At 43.7% G+C, this 18964-nt stretch overlaps 1 protein-coding gene across 2 annotated transcripts in view; it reads left to right on the top strand.

Moving 5' to 3' along the window:
• Positions 1-16563, top strand: part of LOC103912234 (neuron-specific protein family member 2) — a 35824-nt gene extending 19261 nt beyond the window's left edge. The window contains exons 3-4 of one of the 2 annotated variants that reach the window (XM_009318471.1): positions 14423-14533; positions 16100-16563. In XM_009318471.1, coding sequence (XP_009316746.1) covers positions 14423-14533; positions 16100-16291 — 303 coding nt within the window. In that variant the 3' untranslated portion in view covers positions 16292-16563. The remainder of the gene's footprint in view (positions 1-14422; positions 14534-16099) is intronic. The other variant, XM_009318472.1, reaches the window with a different exon arrangement.
• Positions 16564-18964: the final 2401 nt, after the last annotated feature.

Here is an 18964-nt window from a genome sequence, read left to right as displayed (position 1 = left end):
ACTCATTTTGCTACAATTTGTCAAGATCCATTTTCAGAGTCACTGGCTGTGTAATCTGTTCCTGTTGAGTATCCAATGATGATATAGTTCTTATCATTAGATCAACCCTCTCCTCCCTCTGCCCTGAAACTGCTCTGATACCTGCAGATCAAGTATCCAGTGGATATAATTATTCACCAAACTTTTCATCAGGTTCTTAAAATATAGTGGAACCCATTCAAATGTTTCTGTTATTGGAATGCTCATACTGAAACAATTATTTTCCTCTGACCTAATGTGAAAGACAGAACAAAATCGGTTTGTCTCCAGCCACACCCTACAAAACAGACATTGATGCAATAATTGTTCATTATCAAAAACAAGCCAGTATCTGAAATGCTTGGCTCCTAATTAAGAAAGATTTTTCTGGGCCAGGGCCAGGGCCAGGGCTTGATTTGCTGTTGGTAACGGCTTTGCTGAAATGCAGGATGCTTCCCCTGCTTGCACCGCTAGAATCTGACCCATTGCATCCCCAGGGTACTCAGTTAGATCTTGTAGTGGAAGGATCCTCATGTGACAGGCATTGCAGTTCAGAGGAAAGGAAAGTCCTGGGCTTGTATGCTTGTGGAGGTCTCGATCACTTACTTTCTGTAGGTAAGATCTGCTGAGATGTGAGCACAAGGTATCTTGCACAGTGTGGTTCAGAGAATTGCTGTGTGCCCTCTGGGCTGCCAAATGACTGCACCATGAGCATAGCTTTGAGAAATGCCTCATTTCCCTGAATGCCTGCATTTATCTACCTGCCCACCCCGCCCTTGTTTTTAAAGGGCACATCACCATTGCAGCTGTGTAGGTGGCACCTCGCCCTTGCTCTGCTGCACATACACCCATCCTCAAATGTGGCATTCCTCTCTTTCTGCTCCCCCTGCTCCCCCTTCCCAAACTCCCCTTCCATGCCATGGTTCCTGCAAACTTCTCCACAGGATGTTCTGCTTTCACCTGTAGGCTATTGCTTTATGCTGATAGTTCTTCCTCTAACCTGCAAAGGAATGAATCCCAGAAAAATGGCATGGGGCTTTTCATTGTGCCCATTCAATAGCTAAATAAATTTAAAGATTCCTTTAATTGTTAAGTTACCACAGGGCAGGAGTAACTCATAGGGAAAGGACTCCTCTGAGTGTAAACAGGACAATTTTCCTTACTGCTTTTTAATACTAACAATAACAATGTTACCATGGTGACTGCCACATCACATCGGTTATCTGGAAGATGCAGAGTGGCTGGGGGAAGATCCCATTACACTGACTAATGTGAGTGGTGCTCAAAGGAGGGAACACGCTCTAATACACAGAGATTTTTCTCACTTTGGTCATAATTGCTAATGTGGCTGAGATGTTGTTTCCAGGCTGCACAGCACTCGGATGAGCTGTCTGATCCAGGAGAACAAGGGACAAAGTGGAGGAAAATCAGAAAGGTGGCAGGCACGGGGGAGCAGTGGCAATAGCGTTCAGGCATCTTGTGCACTGGCACCAGCACTGGGGATGGTATAGTGTTTTCCTCTTGAGTCTTGCATTCAAAGAGGTGTCAGTATGAAGGGGCTGATTTCAGTCTCCAGGGACTGATTTGGAGGCTTATTCACTCCCTTTGGGAGTTCTCAACTATCTCCTTTCCCAGTGGGCTCAGATGCAGTAGGCATGTTCTTTTTGCAGGGGTGTCCAGCAGCCCTCACTTCACCTAAGTCTTCTCCAGACAATGATGGAGTGACTTGACTCTGGATCCACACTTTACCTTGTCTTTGGAGCTTGAGTATTTTCCACTGCAATGCAGAGGGTCACAGTTTCTCCTTTCTCACAAATCCACTGCCCAGCCCTGCCTGGCCTTGTGTCTACTTACATCTGATGCAAACTAGCACCTGCGTGGATTTGGACTCTCACTTGTGTATATGAAAGGAAGTGAAAAATGTTGCTCATCATCTTTCTGCCTGAGCTCAGAAATCATTCTTCTCCTCCTCTGGCTGTAGTGGAAGAGAAGAGGATAGGTCATATCTGTCCTAGTTGGTCTCACAGCTTGCATGGAGATAGATTGATGGAGACATTTGTGGTCATCAGTGACAATTCGGAGCTGTGAGGGTGAAACGAATGTGGATTTGTGGCTCAGCTTCCAGAAGACAGATATTTCTGATCGTGTCCCCAGGTATGGTACTATAAACCCTGCATGCTTTCCCCTGTCTGGGTAAAAGTCTGTGGTTTTTGTAAGAGTTCCCAGATAATACCTGGCTTTCTGGTACAGGTTACCCAAGAAGGTAAAGCCAGGAAGAGTTTCCATGTTTAAAACACACACAAGAAGAGTATATTTTGATTTAACTAGAATGCTCTATATGACTGGCTTAGGGGCCACATAGCAAAGCAAAGAAGAAAAAAAAAAAGGCATGGCTTTTATATGAAATGGATCATTCCTTAAAGTGTATTCTTGTTTTATATTCTTTTTTACAGAAACACACACACATACTCTTGCAAAATCAGAAAAAACACCTCAAATATATCTTATTTTTGCCATCTGCGAGCACTGACAGAGTAATCAGCTGAAGAGATTTGTTCAGGGTTATTTTTTTTGCTTTAACTGATTTTTGGAGAGAAGAAGAAAGTTAATTGCTGTGCAGAAAATGTCTAAAAATGGAAGTCACAGAGAATATTCACATGACAAAGGGTTTATGGGGTAGACCTGCTGAATCTAAATTCTCCAGACCATGTTATATTGGAGGAAGAAAGGAGTAACAGAGCAGAAACCTCAACTGACCCTTTGCTTTGGAACAAAATGCTTGAAAAAGGTTTTCATAAGCGACTGCATGGAGATGCCCATTCTGCTAATTACAAAATGTAATTGCAGTTTCTGTTTAGTCCGAATGATTTCTTACACTGCACCTTTGTCTTCAACAACACAATGCCATGTTTCATTCTGGTACCTCTGCCACCCCACAGTAAACCCTATTTGTTGGGTAATTTTCTTGTCAGCGTTTGAGGTGGAATGAAATATGCTTAATGGTAGTTTGGCTAATGTAGCAAAAGGGACTGAATGGGATGGAGGACGAAAGAGTTTTCAGATGACTGAAGCCAAGGCAAAGTTTACTGACTGTCTTGAAATGCATTTTGAGTCTTGTAGCCAAACCACAGAATGCTAAAAAAAAAAAAAAAAATCAGGGAAGTGAAATGCTTCACTCATGCATTTTTTTTTTCCATGTAATGTTTCATTCTCTCTATTTATAAAGCAGCACAGGCTGCTGATTGAATGTTAAACAGACCTGAGCTCCCTCTTGTTAGTACTTGCAGATGTATTAAGCCTGTTGGGCCAGATCCACAGCTAATGGAACTGGCCTCATGCCTTTGAAGGCATCGTAATCAGCTAGATTATTCATTTTTGTTGTTTGTTTTTAAAAGAGTAGCTTTTGTAAGTCATTTGCAGCAATAAAGCTTCACATTTCTAATTTAAAATGGAAAGGCTTTTAATTCTTAAGTTACCCAGGAGACGTTTTGCTCATCAAGTCCTCTCTTTGTCTTTGTATGAAGCACCCACATAATAAGTTTTTTAAGAGAAATAGGTGTACTGGACCACGAATGCTGCCATATTATTAGCTTTATTTCCTGGCCCGTGATGGTAGGCATAGATGCTGAAATGCATGTGAATATGTTGACCTTCTTGAAGGAACAAACTTCCAATTGATTTTTTTTTTAACCATAAGAGTTCACTGAAGAAAGGTGTCTTAATTTGTGCAAGCTTGACCTTTGATTTCATTTTATCTAAGAAGTCCATGGGACCGGGGAGTGGTAGGGGAAAGTTATCTTGTGCCCTGGCATATAAAGCTCTTAAATTGTTCTGGGCATTTTTAAATCCAGTCTTCTGTTGTTGATGGCTGATGAGGAAAATGGTGGTGTCACATGTAAAATCAAAATACAAGAGAGTGATGGGAGAGGCAAATACACAAGAAAACATGCCTGGAGGAATACCATTTTGTGCCTTAGCCCGGTACATCAATACTCGAGTCTGAAGGGTTTGCTTTGAAAATTGCCCTGCTTGTGGAAGAAGGTAATTCATAAAGCAAACAGACCTCAGCTTTTCTCTAGAACCAGCCTGATCCTTGTCCATGGGATTGTGTTGGTGCTTGCGTGGTTTTGCATACATGGGCCCAGAGAAAGCCAAGCTTTTGGAGACTTACATGCTTGCAGCTTTGGGTGCATCTTGCTGAAGCGTCTGTGAGTATTGTGGGGAGCAAGCAGTGGAGCTGGACCTGAGTGTGTGTCAGGTGTCAAAGAAAGCCAGCAGCAGAGCAAGGAACACGACCTGCATTTCCCAGGTCTGTTGCCATGTACTAATCCCTGAACCCATTCTTACTCAGGGCTTCTAATGCTCTCCCTGCACCAAATCCAATGTGAGGGAAGCAGGGAGAGCAGATTATTTTGCATGTATGAGACTCTTCAGAGGTTGAGTCTTGGCAGGCAAAGGGTAGGCAAAGAGGCATTTTATTGATGACTTGATTTATCTTGTTTTCCTGTTAATGCATTTTAAAAGGGCCCTTGATGAGCTGAGGAATCCATTGTCATGTCCCACGTGAAGTGACCAGAGGAAATGTCACAGCCAAGGCTTTGCACAATGCAATGGGCAATCGCAGCATGTCACTGATGAAGGGTTAGCTGTGGAGATGATGTATCTGTCTACTGCAGTCCCACTAATTGAAAAACCATCCCAAATGAGTGGTCTGGAAGGAAGACCTCTTCCAGCATTGCTCAGCTTATGAAATGGTATGTCAGGTGTTATTAGGACCATGGGTTTGGGAAGAAAAACACCTTTATAAGCAGTGTTCCTGAGTCCCCCACTTATTTAATTTTGGGTTTTTGTTTCTTTTTTTTTGAAGGTAGCAGAGTCACAGAAATAAGGAGGGAAGGCTTATGATAGTCAAAAAAGGCAGAAAATATTCTTGTAGGAGGAGGGGAAAAAGACCTTTAAACACCTGTATGGTCTGCCAAAAAGGCCATGTATTTACTTGGTGTTCCTAGAAGCAATATTATAGCATCTCAATATACCAGCCTATTCTGATGAAGGATTTTTTTTTTTATGGCGGAAAAGAAAAAGCAAACTAAACAGAGCTTTTTATTTACCTAAGTGGAAATTCACTAATATTCAATGGTGGAAGCATCCTTATTGAAAATGGCATTGTTTAGAACTTCCATAAGGAATGGGGGCTTGGAAACCGAGCCATGAATTTTCCTTTCAAGGGGTTTGACTTGGCACAGAAAGATGTCATGCAGATCGCAGCTGGCACCAGACACAGCTAAAAAGATCTGAGGCTATTAGTGCCTAAACAGCCACTAGAAATTATATTACATGGTGGAGACTGGCTAATATAATTGAGCCAGCTATTTATTGTGTGCATAATTTAATTATTTGACAAATTGCTTAGAAACATGGTGTTCTTGTTCCACACTCATCCTGCACTCGCAGTATTACAAGACGCAGAACAGAGGAATTGCTGGTGAGTACATAGTCAGCTCAGAAGATAGATATTTCTTTTTAAGATTTGCAAACTTGGAGAGGTTCACTGGTGTAGTCGTGGTGGGGTGGTGTATGCAGAGATAGGTAGAGCCAACGGGGACATGGCTGGGATAGCAAACTGGCTCAGAGACAGCTAGTGCTGTTTCAGGTGGATACCTTTGAGGCTTTAGGGTAGTTGGAGAAATGACCCTCCCTTTTCTCTGTGAGTCTTTTGGACTTTGATTGCTGGGCTGTGTGGGCTGAAAGGAACCCATGAAATAGTGGAGCAGATGGGAGATGTTTCTGGACCCCGAGATCATACCATGCTTATGGATGGTGTTCAGTGTTCTTAGGAGAATTGGGGCCAAATTGGTTTATGGTTATGAATACTAAGATAAAGGACCAAAATAAAAACCCCTTAAGCTTTGTGTAAGAAGCCATGCATCACTAAGGAGTATTTTCCCATAGCTCTGAAGAGTTAGGTACATGACTAAGGACATTTCCCTCTTACAAAGCATCTCCTAAGAGATGCTACTTAAGAATCTGGACACCATCTGGAATAAAGCTGTGCTGTAATAATAAAGGACAAATCCTACATCTTCTTGCCCAGTACGAAGCAAATATGAAGACCCAGTTGTGTCACTTTTTTCCAGTTAGCCTTTCAAAATTCCAGAGGATAAGCTGTTGCCATAAAATCAGCAAAATCAGCAACTTATTACAAAAAAATTGTTAAAAATCAGAGGTGAAATGCCATTTTCAAAGAAGTGCAGCCTAATCATTTTTACCTGCAGAGCACATCAGGCTGTATAACAGGATGCTGGGCAATACACCACACCATTTCTTTGGCTGAGTCTAAACAGTGGAGCAGCTCTTCCTGGGGTGTATTTCAGAGTCCTTATCCCCCTGGTCGATCCATCTGAGTGACCTGTCAGCCTGTGGCTCCCTCCCTGCCTACATGCCTGGATTTTCTTACATTAGCAACCTGGATTCAAGTGATGGGGTAGTTCACACTTGGATTTCATCCTGGCATACAGGTGGGAGGCAGCCAGGATAGATAGCTGGATCCGGGAGCTGGGAAGTGCTCCTGAGTCTTTCACTTTAGCTGTAGCTTTCATGTCAAGATCCAATGTTGTCAATCGTACATCTGATTATCAGTTGGAAGAAGTTATGGGATGAAGGGGAAAAAATTATCTTCCTGAATTTTTCACTGTCAAGCAAAAATCCTTATAATGAGATCATGAATCTATGAACGTATACTGAGATGCCCTTACAGCTGAAACCTTTCTACTGAGCAGCAGAACCTCTGGGACTGGCCCTGTGGCAAATGGATTGACGATTTTGTGATTTTTTTTCTTGCATGCAAGTTGTCTAGGTTGTCAATGGATTGATAGGTTTCCAGGTGTAACTATAGAAAGAGCCTTGTTGCCTATCCAAGCATAGCTCTTATGCCCTTCTATGAAAATAATCTTGACAGAATATCTGCCAATTTTATTTATAACAAATTTTGTCTCATTCAGAGCCTTTCTTCTTCTACAAAGACAAAATTAAAACCAAGAGAATTTCTTTGACTGAGTTACCTATTAAAGGTCACAGAATTTCCTGATACCCAGCAACACTGAAGGTATCTTGGGAGAACCAGACATGGCATCGTCGGTGGCATCCTTTCCTGACAAACTTGAATGTGAAGAGGGTGAAACTGCAGTGCAGGAATGGAATGGACAGAGGCATCTGGCTTCTGAGGTCCTTTATGCCTGTTACAGCTGCTAAGACTAGGAAAACTGTGCAAAATTTTGTAGGGATTTTTCCTTGGTAAATGATCTTTACCTGGGAATTAAATTGATCTCCTTCACAGTAACACACAACTCTACACTCTCTACACTGAGAGCATTAACTCTTCTCTGGATGCTGCTTGTCTGCCTGGTTTTTCTATAGGCAGCAATGCTTTTCCTGGTTGTGGCATCTTCTTGGCTGTACTCCTATTTTGAGCACGTATAAGCACATATATTGCATGCTCTGAGCAGTGGGAAGGACGTCCAAAGTCAAACATTTATTTGCCAGGTTTAGAGAAAAAAAAATCATGCTTGATATCTAAGTGCCACCCATGCTGATGAAAATCCCTGCTTGCTAGCCTCTCACAAGAGTTGCATGAGCACGGAAGAGATATTCTGCGCTGTTTTCTTCAGACATTGGTAGAGATCACATCATCTATTTGCACCCTGAGAATTGCTCCACTTAAGTGGCAAATGGAGGGTGGTTTCAAATGCCTGGGCACCTGGGGCTTGTGCCTTGTCCACAAACAGCAGGTAATTCTTGCTGAATTCCTCCAAAGCTGGACTGAATGCAGCTGTTTTTCCCCCCAAAGAAAGGGCAGCATGAATTTTAGACAGCAGATGATAAGGCTGCTGCCTGAGCATGAGCAGTGATGGGATTGAGCTTTAGTAGTGGAGCACAAGGATTGCAGTGCTGTACCAGACTAGCTGACACTCAGTGTAATGACTCAGGAGCAGATGTGTCAGAGCAATGTATGAAAACCCAAAATGGACAATTTCTTACCCCTCTGAAGACACCTGAGCCTACAGAAGGTGCCTACTGTATTTTAGTGTCCTGTAGGAAACTAAAGGAGATTTAGACACCTGACTGCCTTTGTGGATCTGGATCTGAATGACTGGTTCGTGCCATCAAATACAAGAACTTGGTGGGGGAAGAGGGGGCTGTGCCTTTTGTTTTATGAAGCCCTACTTCAAGCCATGTGGAGGCTCTCCATATGAATGTCTAATCTTTTTGCAATCTTACTGAGCTCCTTCTGCTCACCATATTGTACAGAGTAAATTTGTTAGATTAACTGTGATTAATTTCGTAGAATAATTGTGGTTTGGGTTAGAAAAAACAACCCTTTACTTCTTCAAAAGGTGTTTCTTCACAGTTTTGTAGGATGTCTTCCCTGTTTCACTGTGAGGTGGCTTTGCATTTGAATGCCCATGTTATTTTCTCTCCCCATGCAATTTTTTTTTTTTTAACCATTTTTATGCTGAGTCCTTGCAGTGTGTTACACCATCAGCAGAACCTGTGAGCAAAACACAAAGGTGGAATGACAGGCCCTGACACCAGGGCCATGATTATAAATGATGTTCCTCCAGCTGCTAATGCAAGTAATATGTGGCTTAAGTGGGAACAAAACAACACCCCCCACAACTCACCAGCACAGGTTGGATGCTGAATACTAATAGAGAGCTGTCTGCATCCAGTCCCCACTGGGAAAAAAAAATTGTCAACTCAGTTCAAACAGTGCATAAATTTGAGGGAACTGCCATCTGCTGACAGACCCTTCCCCCACCTACACTGCCTGGAAATCCTTCCGTATGAATATCTGCTCTGTGCAGTAGTATTCCCATCAACCTCCTTTCAGGGTCTGCCATTCTCCGCTTCCTTTTTTTCCCCAGGTATTTCCAGAGAGTTCAGGTTTCCCAGGACTCCAGGACACCGAAATACCGCACTGGTTTGTGTGACAGTCAGTACTAGCCCAACGCTGGTGTGTAGCTACCTGCAGGCTCTGTAGCTCAGCAGGTTATCAGTATTTCTGTCAAAGCCACTAAGGCTTGATTTTTGGAGGGACCAGCAGCTCCCCACTCTGTTGACTTCCATGGGGAGTGAAGGGTGCACACCCTTTCTGAAAACTAAGGGCACAAACCAGAAAATTTTTGCTAAGGAAAACAATAAGGAATAAAAATGTAGAAACCTTGCAATGGAAAAGGCTGTTAAAAGAATGGCCTGCTGTTTGGATGTGGCATTGTTCTCTGGTTTGCTTTTAAATAAGGCTTTTCATTGTAGCTAGAGTGGGAAAAAGGGAATTTTTGATGAAAAAAAAAATCACGGGCAGCTGTTGAAATCAAAGAGAGTAGGAAGGATACTTCCATGGACATCATGAAAGCCAGGTTAACTGGAACACCATTGCAATTAGATATCATCTCGCTGGAACAAAACCTAGTGGCAACTTATGTCCTGTTGCTTGATGAGGATATATCTTTTTTTTATCCGTGCTGTTGTGAAAATGCAACATGTACTTCATCTATGGGAAAGGTGGGGAGGAACCAAGCCAAGCGCGCTGTTGTTGATGGGAGGTTGACATCATCTTTCACTGATGCTAAGGGCCTCTTTCCATGTTTTGTGGAGGATTGGGAATTTTTTTGGTATGGTAACGATGTTCTCTCTTCTCCATTCCAGCAGATACTCCCCTCTTAAGGGAACCTTTGGCAACAATATACGACTTTGGGAAAGGGGCGGGTGAATCCCCCCCTTCTTTTAGCCACTCGCGCAGTCGCACGTGACAGATTCATACCTGTAGCACTTCTAGGTTTTATCTGCTCACTAAATTTTATTTCCCCTCTGTGAGTGTTTATATTGCTTAGAGACTGCCAAGGTTCATGTTAATCATAAAAAAAAGTGGAGGTTTATTAGGTATTGCAGCTCTGTGATTCTTTGGTGTTTGAATGTTAATGAAGCTTTGTATGCTCTGGAATAGCTAGAGAGGTGACTCTTAGCTCTGGTGTGGCAAAATATCTGGGGGTGGATTTTTCTTCCCTTTCCTCTGGGTCTTAACATCTTACGTGACATTTCATCCCAGAGCAATTTTACACTATGTATCATCATGTGTAATATTGTGTCATGCTGTAATTTTGCAAGTGCATGAAATGGCAGCAGGGAGGTGAGAATGGGCTCAATTACACCCCGAAGGGAGGGGAGAGCTCAGCGGAGGGACCTGCTCCTGGGAGGTAATGAATTGGGTGTCAGCACTTTGCCAGAGCAGAGTGACAGAGCAGAGGGGAATTTATTATTTTTAGGGGCTCAGTGGGCAGACAAGAGGAAAGGAACCAGTCAACTCGCATTACTAATGGTCATTTCCATAGGCTGTGCATGTACGTGGGATTTAACAAAAGAAAGGGCATTCATTCTCGCTCCAGGCAGGTTGGTTTTTTCTTTTTCTGAAGGCTAAAGGAAGAACTTGGCCATTTTAACTGGCTCAGAGTGAGAAGCCTTCAAAGCAGCCTTGATGCAATTTCTTGGGGAAGGCAGACACAGAGTCATTCAGGGTGAGGGAGACATCTGACAGTTCAGGGGTATTCTCCTTTCACAGCCTCTTCTCTGGATGCAGTCAGCCCTGAGGGATCCCTCTGAGATGGAGGAAATGGGGATGCAGAGGGGGAGAGAGGAACCAGGTAGACATTAGGGCAGGAGGAATCATAGCACAGGGTGTATGCATCCTGCTGGTGGGCAGCTGTTGCTAGCCCTGATGATGAAGGTTGTATTTACTAAAGAAAGCTAGAGGATGAGCAGCTTCTTATTTCTCAGGAACAAGAAGTACTTTCTGGCTGAGTTACGCTCTATGCATTCCCAGGTGGCATTCGGTGTAATTTCACTGCCCTTTGTCTCTTCCTTTGCCCTGAGCACAAATTTGTTCCTTCAGCTTAACTCAAGCAGGATTTCTTTTTTCATTGTACATTGTATTTAGGGCAGAACAACCAAACTGGAGAGCTGAGCATTTCTTATTTTCTGAATTTCTAGCCAGGGCTGCCCTCTAAACATTGGCTTTGGTAGAGCAAGATGTACATCTTGCTTTAGTGCCTTCAAACTAACCTCAAAGGGGACTTGTATCATTGTCATCTTTGTATTACTACATAAATTGTTGTTGGAGGAAGTACCAGGCCTAACATGCTCCCCTTTTAAATGGGGAAGAGTTGATGAACATGTGTTCTACAGGGGGAAATGCTCTTCCACATTGGCCTGCCAGAGCTGAGTTGTGATGGGCCTTTTTGGAAAGCGGTCTTTTTTCCCAGGTCTCCTGTTGGCATACTTAATCCAGGAAGTCTTTCCTCTTGACTATACTTTTTCAAAGTAACTTTTTTTCATTTTTTCAGGTGTAATATGACTTCTTTTGGGGGCAGAAATCATGGCAAATTCCATTTCCATCTCCCTTGAATCCAACTGAGACTTCTTCCTCTTCAGCACTATGAAAAGGGACATGGCTTCCCCAGGTTGGGAACCCACGGGCTACCATAAAGCTGGTCTGAAATTATTCAAACTTGCAGGCAGGTGTGCTTTGATGGAAAGGAGGTGGTGCCCATATTTTCTTGGTCAGACTAGTGCAATTCATACAGCTGTACTCCTTTCCTACCAGCTACCTTTTCAGCACACCAGGACTCTCTTACACATGTTCTCTGATGAGATCCAGCAGTAAGTGCTTCTCCCTCTGCAGCTGCCTTTTGCTTAATTGACCCATTTTGCAGCAGATTAGGCCCCAAGGAGGAGGTTAATATCAGCAGTTATTCTGAAAGGCAGGTTGGGGCTTCAGTGGACTGTTCATCACTGGAAAAGCCTATTAGCCCCAATTTTTTACCTTTTTATACTTTATTCTAAAATATTCTGACTTAACAATGAACTTAGGAATCTCTCCTGCTAGATATAGTCTCCACACCTCTCTCTTTCCTGACTTTTGAACTGGTTGTGTTGGGTCAGATTTAACACCATACATGCAGATTTACCTTCACTCTTTCTTTTTGTCTTAAAACAGCCACCAAAATTGTATCTCTGGATCTTCCAGAGATTGGAAGGGGGGCTTTAGCTTCTCTGAGTAATAGTCCCAATGTGCTGTGTGAGATGTAGGAATACATCTCACGAGGCAGTGCATCTTTCTGCAGGATTGATGAGGATGAGAAATCTTTTCCTGCACTGCAAGCAATTACAGTGGCCCCTTTGAGTCTGTGCAGGGATTGCATATCATACAGGTTCTCAGAATTACAGCTGCTACGATGACCGAAGGAGAGAATTAGAGCAAAATTCAGTGTGAACCAGTATTAAGCAATTAGTATATCTTTATCGATATAATATTACTAATATTACATAATATTGTTGTTATATTAATAATATTATATTGATTAATTCTGAGATGTGGCCAGCTTGCTCTTTATTAGCTGCTGTTCCTGACAAGCCTGTCCAGTATACTGTAGGAATTATCTCTGTATCCCCCCACTTTCTGCTATCACGAGTCTCCTATACATTAGTTAAGGAACAACTTCTGCCTGTACCTACTATTCAATTTCCTTGAACACCCATACAAGAAAACAAAGAGGATTGTGACATAACTGTAACGACAAAAGGGTGGATGAACCGTGAATGACTAGATGGAGCTGAAAAATTTGTGGCTTTTCCTTGCTAGGGCAATAAATGATCATGATTGCCTTTAGTACAGGTAGGTGCAGCCCTGATACTGGGACGGGGGCATGTTTTGGAGGATGAGCACATGTGTGGTATGTGCAGGTATGTGGTAGCATGCCTGCAGGCAGGGGCATTAGCTGGGGGCAGGCACACAGTCCCTGCCATGTCCTACCATTGTGGTTTTCTCAGTGGATGGGTTTTGATGTGACCAGGGAAAATTTGCAGGCCTGGGCTCGGCTTCTGGTGTCATGGGGGGAAAGTGGGATTCTGAAGCAAATAGGTTGAGGTTGTGGGTAGGAAAAAGCCTCACTGATCACTACCCCTCCTGTAAACCCATGGCTGACCTCAAACTTTTGCTATAGGAACTTCCTCAGCGTGAGCTCTCACAGGCTCACTGAGCACAGAAACATTGCAGCCCCTTCCCCATGCAGGCAAACATCCTGCAAAATGCATGCTGCTGGTGTTCAGTCCCAGCGAGCCAGAGCAAGCTGGGGAGCTGCCGCAGCTCCCTCCCCATGCTGCTGGCCATACAACAGGTTTAAATATTTCCCCTACTGCTGTTCCCACCCCCATCATCTCTGTAAGTGAGTTCCTTTGATTAGGTACTCCAGTTTGCATGGTAACACTAGAGCCCCAAGGATTATGATTTTTTTTCATGCCAATCCAGATCAGTGTGAGACAGCAGTCTCGACAGGATGGGTTGCTGTAATTTAAACAGTAGAAGTCCGGAGCCATTTGTGCTGCATTTGCAGAATTACCAGCTGGGACCAAGAAAGCTTTGGGGAAGGAGAGAACGAGAGTGCATTTGGGACCCTTGCTTAGTCCTTAGGGAGGACACAGCTCAGCTAAAACAAAGGGTCAAGGGCCTCAGTCCAGACGTCTGAATGGGGCCAGGAAACTTGCTGTTGAATGAACTATTTAAGAAGGACCTGGAAGGGCTGGGGACGAGGGAGCTACAGCAAAGAAACAGAATGGTGCAGCAAAGTCACCTGCTTGGGAATGAGGAGAGGGGAAATATTTGATCCCCAAAGAGGGTATTGTGTCTGGTACCTCCAACACCAGCATCTGCTCTTGGACATGCTGTGGGATTTACATGCTGGGCTTTGTTGGTGGTCGGGGTATTCTCTTTTTACAACTTTATTAAATAGAGAAGGATTCCCTTTACTCCCACCCTCCCTTCTGCAAGGTACTTGAGGCACAACTTATCCTTGTTGCATCGCCCAGAAGGCACAAAGGGATGTGTGCTACAAAGGCTTCATTCTTCCTACCTGCTCACCTACCTCTGCTATCAGAAAAGCAGGATCTCGCCATAGTTATAAGGCAGCTTATCTGCACAGATTAGACCCTGAATGTGGACTCTGGCTGTTGGCGGATCCTACTGGGCCAGCAGACGATGCTGCCCGTTGAACAGCTGAGAGCATGGGAACACAAAGCCTCCGAGAACACCAAATGCCTCAGTAAAATCCATACATCTGCAAGGGGTTAAGCACAGGAATGTGCACTCCTGAAGGTCTGTGCGGGGATGGAAATGATGTGAGAATTCAGGGCTATTGGACCTAGCATTCATTCAATTACCATGCTTAGTTAAGTACTGCACAGTGGAGTGAGGACTGCAGTCTGTTAGGATGGCTGTTACTATAAGTCATTTAATTATGAGGTTGCTCATATGCCATTTTAACATATGTAGAGTAACATTATCCCTCTTTTGTAGGTCACTATTCTCATAAGTCTGGCTCTTGCATTCCTTGCCTGCATAGTGTTTCTTGTGGTATACAAAGCCTTTACTTATGACCACAGTTGCCCAGATGGATTTGTTTATAAGGTAAGAAACTTCAGACGCATGAATTGCCTGAGATAATGATAGACTCTAATTGACTGCATGGTTACAGTCTAGTCTGCTTTTTTGACCAGGCCAAACAGAACATTTGGCAAGAACGTGTTGAAATGGGAAAAGTGTTATGGGAAATGTGGACTTGCATCTGCCTCCATCAGCTACTGTTACACTGTAATTGTTGGGATTAGCATTTGGTGAACAGTGCAGACAGATGTTCAGGAACAATCCCTCATATTTGTGAATGGATTTATTGCAGCTGGAATCCCGCGTTTACTTCCCACACGTTCAAGTGACTGAGGTTTACTGGCATACATTTTAATGCAAAGCAAACTCCCAGAGTGCTGGCACATGTGTCCTTTGTGAAAGAAAACTGAATTTGCTCATGCAGTTCATTTTTAGGTGCTTTTGAGCCTCTATCAAGAACAAAACCATGTAACTTAATTGCTAAAACCCCTCTGCCCAGTGATTTTATATTGAATATTCCCAGAGAACTATTTGCCTGGTCTGCTGAGATTTAAAAAAAAGAAAAGACGTTTGCAAAATAGTTCACTGACTCACTGACTCCTTACTGTGAATAAACTCATAAACTCACAGGAGTCTTGACCACACTGGGGATAGTCCGTGGGCTGGAAGATAGAGTAAGGATGTTGGTGTATTAGTCATTGTGAATTATTCTCTTAGGTTATATAAAAATGAACTTAGGACAGAGTCATGAATTTCAGAATCAGATCCAAACCTGAACTTCTGAAGAGATTAAAGGTTTTGGACTCAGATTTCAGCTAGTCACATTGAACTGGGAGTTGGGGTATCTCATAATTTAAGAATAATTGTACCTGGGGCCCTTTGTGTCCTTGGTGCTACTTCGACTCTGGTGAATACCAACCAGTCCGACATTTGCTACCATTTGATTGCTCTTTTACAGCTGTTGCAAAGTGAATTGTTTTATCTGTGCAGTTCTTAGCACACAAGTGTCCGCACTAGCATAGCAGAGATGCATGGGCAGTGTCTGCACAGACAAGAAGCTCTGACAAGGGCTTCCTACCATCCCTGACCAAGGTGGTCGTCCTACAGGTCAGAGATAACACTGCAACAGAGCAGCACGTAAGCAGCTTACTCTGCCTCTGCCTGTCCTCTACTTGTCTGAGGATTAATTCTGGACTTCGCTCTACAGAGCTTTCAGTCCAGCACATGATAAGAGCTGCTCAGCCAGCCCTGCTAGGACTCCAGCAAGGGGCCTTGGTCTCTGTGCATGCCAGTAAGGTACCAAACCAGTCAGACCTTCATTTTACAGTCCCCATTTCCCATCCACGGATGAAATCAGCCTGTAGTCAGGGGTGCCAATAGCAACAGGTTTTGAAGGCCGCTGCCCTACTCTAAACTTTGTGCCTTCCCATGGCACTGGAAGGCAGTCAGGGCTATGTAGCAGATGCTCTTGCTGCAGCAAGACTGAGTCAAACATCATCCATGCAAACAGCTAACCCTGGGATTTTTAAAGCGAGAGCCTGAGGCTGATGGGACCACTCTTTACTTCTCTTGCTTTCTTCCCCTTTCCAGCACAAGCGGTGCATCCCGGCCTCGCTGGACGCGTACTACTCCGCACAGGATTCCAACTCCCGGGGCAGGTTCTACACCGTCATCAGCCACTACAGCATGGCCAAGCAGACCAGCTCCCGGGCCGTATCGCCCTGGCTGTCTTCAGGATCGGTAAACCACGAAGCCAAGGCTGCCAAGACAGAAGGTCATTAAGGTTAACAAGTGGTGACGGGCAAAGTGGGAGGGTGGGGGGACAACACCATGTCTATACTGCATTGCTCTAGCTGAGGGTGCTGTGCTAACAGCACGACAGGAATAAATAAAACCCAAGTGCAGGAGTCATCTTAATGGATATTTCTTTTCGTGCATTGTTCTCGTTGATTTGTAATCGAGTCGAGCTCTTGTACAAAGGCATGTTTGATGTTGACTGTACCTTACGATGTAAAAATATTTTTAAATCATTGCTTAACTATTTGTTAGAAAAAGAAATTAAAAAACAAAAAAAGCAAATTAGATAAACAGCCAGAGACGATAAAAGCAGCAAAGAGAATCCCGCAAAGTTTTATCATTGCTGGAAAGCTATGACATGGCTTAACATGCAGTGAAGGAACGGCTGAAATCCTTTCGAGAGAGAGGGTAGAGAAAATCTGTTACAAAGACATTGTGATGTTGTTTAGCTTGCCAAAGGGGGGATATGTTGCTGTCAAATTGAATCTAGCGTCAGTGTTCATCTGCTGATAGAGAAATACAAGCATCCCCTCCTCCCTCAAACATACACATGTGCAAACACACATGCACACACAGCCCTACACAGTGGCCTAAGTAAATCCAGAAAGATCTAGGCATTTGTAATGAGCTGCCACTGTGCTAGTGATCTTGGCTAGGCTCTGAGGCTGAAATCCTGGTTGGTATTTGGGTGTGGAGCAGGATGGAAGCAGACAGAGGCTTCCGTAGTGAAATCAAGAACATACTTCTGAGCACGAGGCTAGGAGTCAGGAGATTGGGCCTTCATTTCTGCTGCTGACACACATTTCCTGCATGACCTTCGGCAGGTTATATGAGGCTTCATCCTTTGGGACCTCCCTCCAGAGGGTCACCGAGAGACAAAGAAATGCCATTAGAAATTGAGGAGCCTCTCAAGAGTGGTGATAGTATAGAACAGTATTAAGCCTCTAACTTTTCAGCCCCTAATTTTCCCTCACCCATGAAATGGGATGCTTCTGCCTCCCTCCTTCAACTTCAGATACTTCAGTATTTAATGTCATTCTAGGTAGAGAGGGATGGCTGTAGCATGCTCTCAGAGTAGAAGGGTCCCATCAAATCTCTGCTTGCAAACACAGACCAGACCCCAAGCTTAATCCAGTCCTGTCCAATGTAAAACATCCTCTCCCCACAAATGGCATATGCAATTAGTGCAGACTGGTGGGATTCAAAAAAAAAAAAAAGGATTCTCTTTTCTCAGAGCTGCAAGCTGTTGCTGCAAAGCAGCTCTGCTCCTTGGTAGTGCAGGCAGGGTGAGACTGAGCAGCAGGAGCAGAGTGCACAGGGAGGGCAAGGTTCACATTTGACTAAGGCTGCTTTTTCAGATTTGTGGCTAGACTGGGATGGAAATTAGGAACTGGCCCCTTCTCCCCCTGCATTGGGCAGTTTTGTCCTCCATTTCGCATACATAGACACTAGAGGGTGTAAATGAGGGCAGAACTCCTCAGTCCTAACAGGCATCATGATAAATAACTGTATAGTGTAGCTAAAAATGTAGTGCCAAATGCCATTGTCTGATTTCCTATCCTTCCTTCCCCTTCCACCTGTAAATTCATTTCTCACTCAAAATGTACAAACCACCTCCTCCACCAACAATCAAAACTCCAGCAAACCACTGAACAGTTTATAATTTTGTGGTGTATTTTTTGTCAGTAGGTAGCAGAGACTGAAGTATTTTTTGGTGTAATTCTTGAACTTTTCTGACGGGATTAAAATAAAGCTAGATGTGACTGAGTGTCTCTGTGGCTCCGGCAGGTTTTTTTTGGTGACTCGTGCTGTGGGCTGGGAGGTGGCGGGTGGCCTGGTGCAGGTGAATGTGGCTGTAGCAGAGACTGTGTCTTTACAAGGGACCCGAGGTGACTCTGGCTTTCAGGAGGCATTTTCAGAGCTTGCTGTTTTCCCCTTTAATCACTGGGGGTTTGTTCCCTATGTTCCTGCCCATTTTTCAATTGCAAATAGAAAAATAGGAATTAAACTCAAGGTGATCTTCAAAGCAAGTGGAGATGCTTTCTATTGGTGATTCTTGACTTTATGGAGAGACCTCCCCTCCCTTCCCATTTTAAGGCCAATGAATGATAGAAACTTTGGCTGGCAGCAACGTCTCCTTTACCAGCTACTCCCAATGCAAGTGTTCATCTATGTTGGAGCAGGATCCTTCAGAAGGGCCTTTACAAAAAGAGCGCTGCAGGGAAATACAGCTGACAAACCAAGAGCCGCAGCTGAACTTTCAAAAAGTTGAGCTCTGTATCCAAACTGTGCAGCTTGGTTTCTAATGAAATCACTACTATATTCATCTCACATTGTTCAGAAAGCAGATTGTGTTTCCTCAAGTCCTTCAACTCTTTGAAATTGAATGATACCCTGGCATTTAATTGGCTCATTCCCAAAGGCTAAAGAACGTTTTATAAAAACCTTTGGATGGCTTTCCTTCCAAAAAAAAGTGTATCCAGAATTGTGAAATTGAGCTACCATAGGACAGAAACCACTCTGGTGTTAGAGGTCACCAGTGAGTACTTATGGAATGTATTAAAAGGGATTCAGTGCGCTTTGCAGAATTGAGTCACAGGATAATTTGACCATGGTATTTCTATTGCCACTCTCCCAGTAATACTCTAACTGTATGTT

The sequence above is a fragment of the Pygoscelis adeliae genome, unplaced genomic scaffold, assembly GCF_000699105.1.
Source record: "Pygoscelis adeliae isolate BGI_AS28 unplaced genomic scaffold, ASM69910v1 Scaffold42, whole genome shotgun sequence".
Lineage (NCBI taxonomy): Eukaryota > Metazoa > Chordata > Aves > Sphenisciformes > Spheniscidae > Pygoscelis > Pygoscelis adeliae.
Note: the sequence above shows the minus strand (reverse complement) of the source record. Positions and strands in the feature narration are given on the sequence as shown.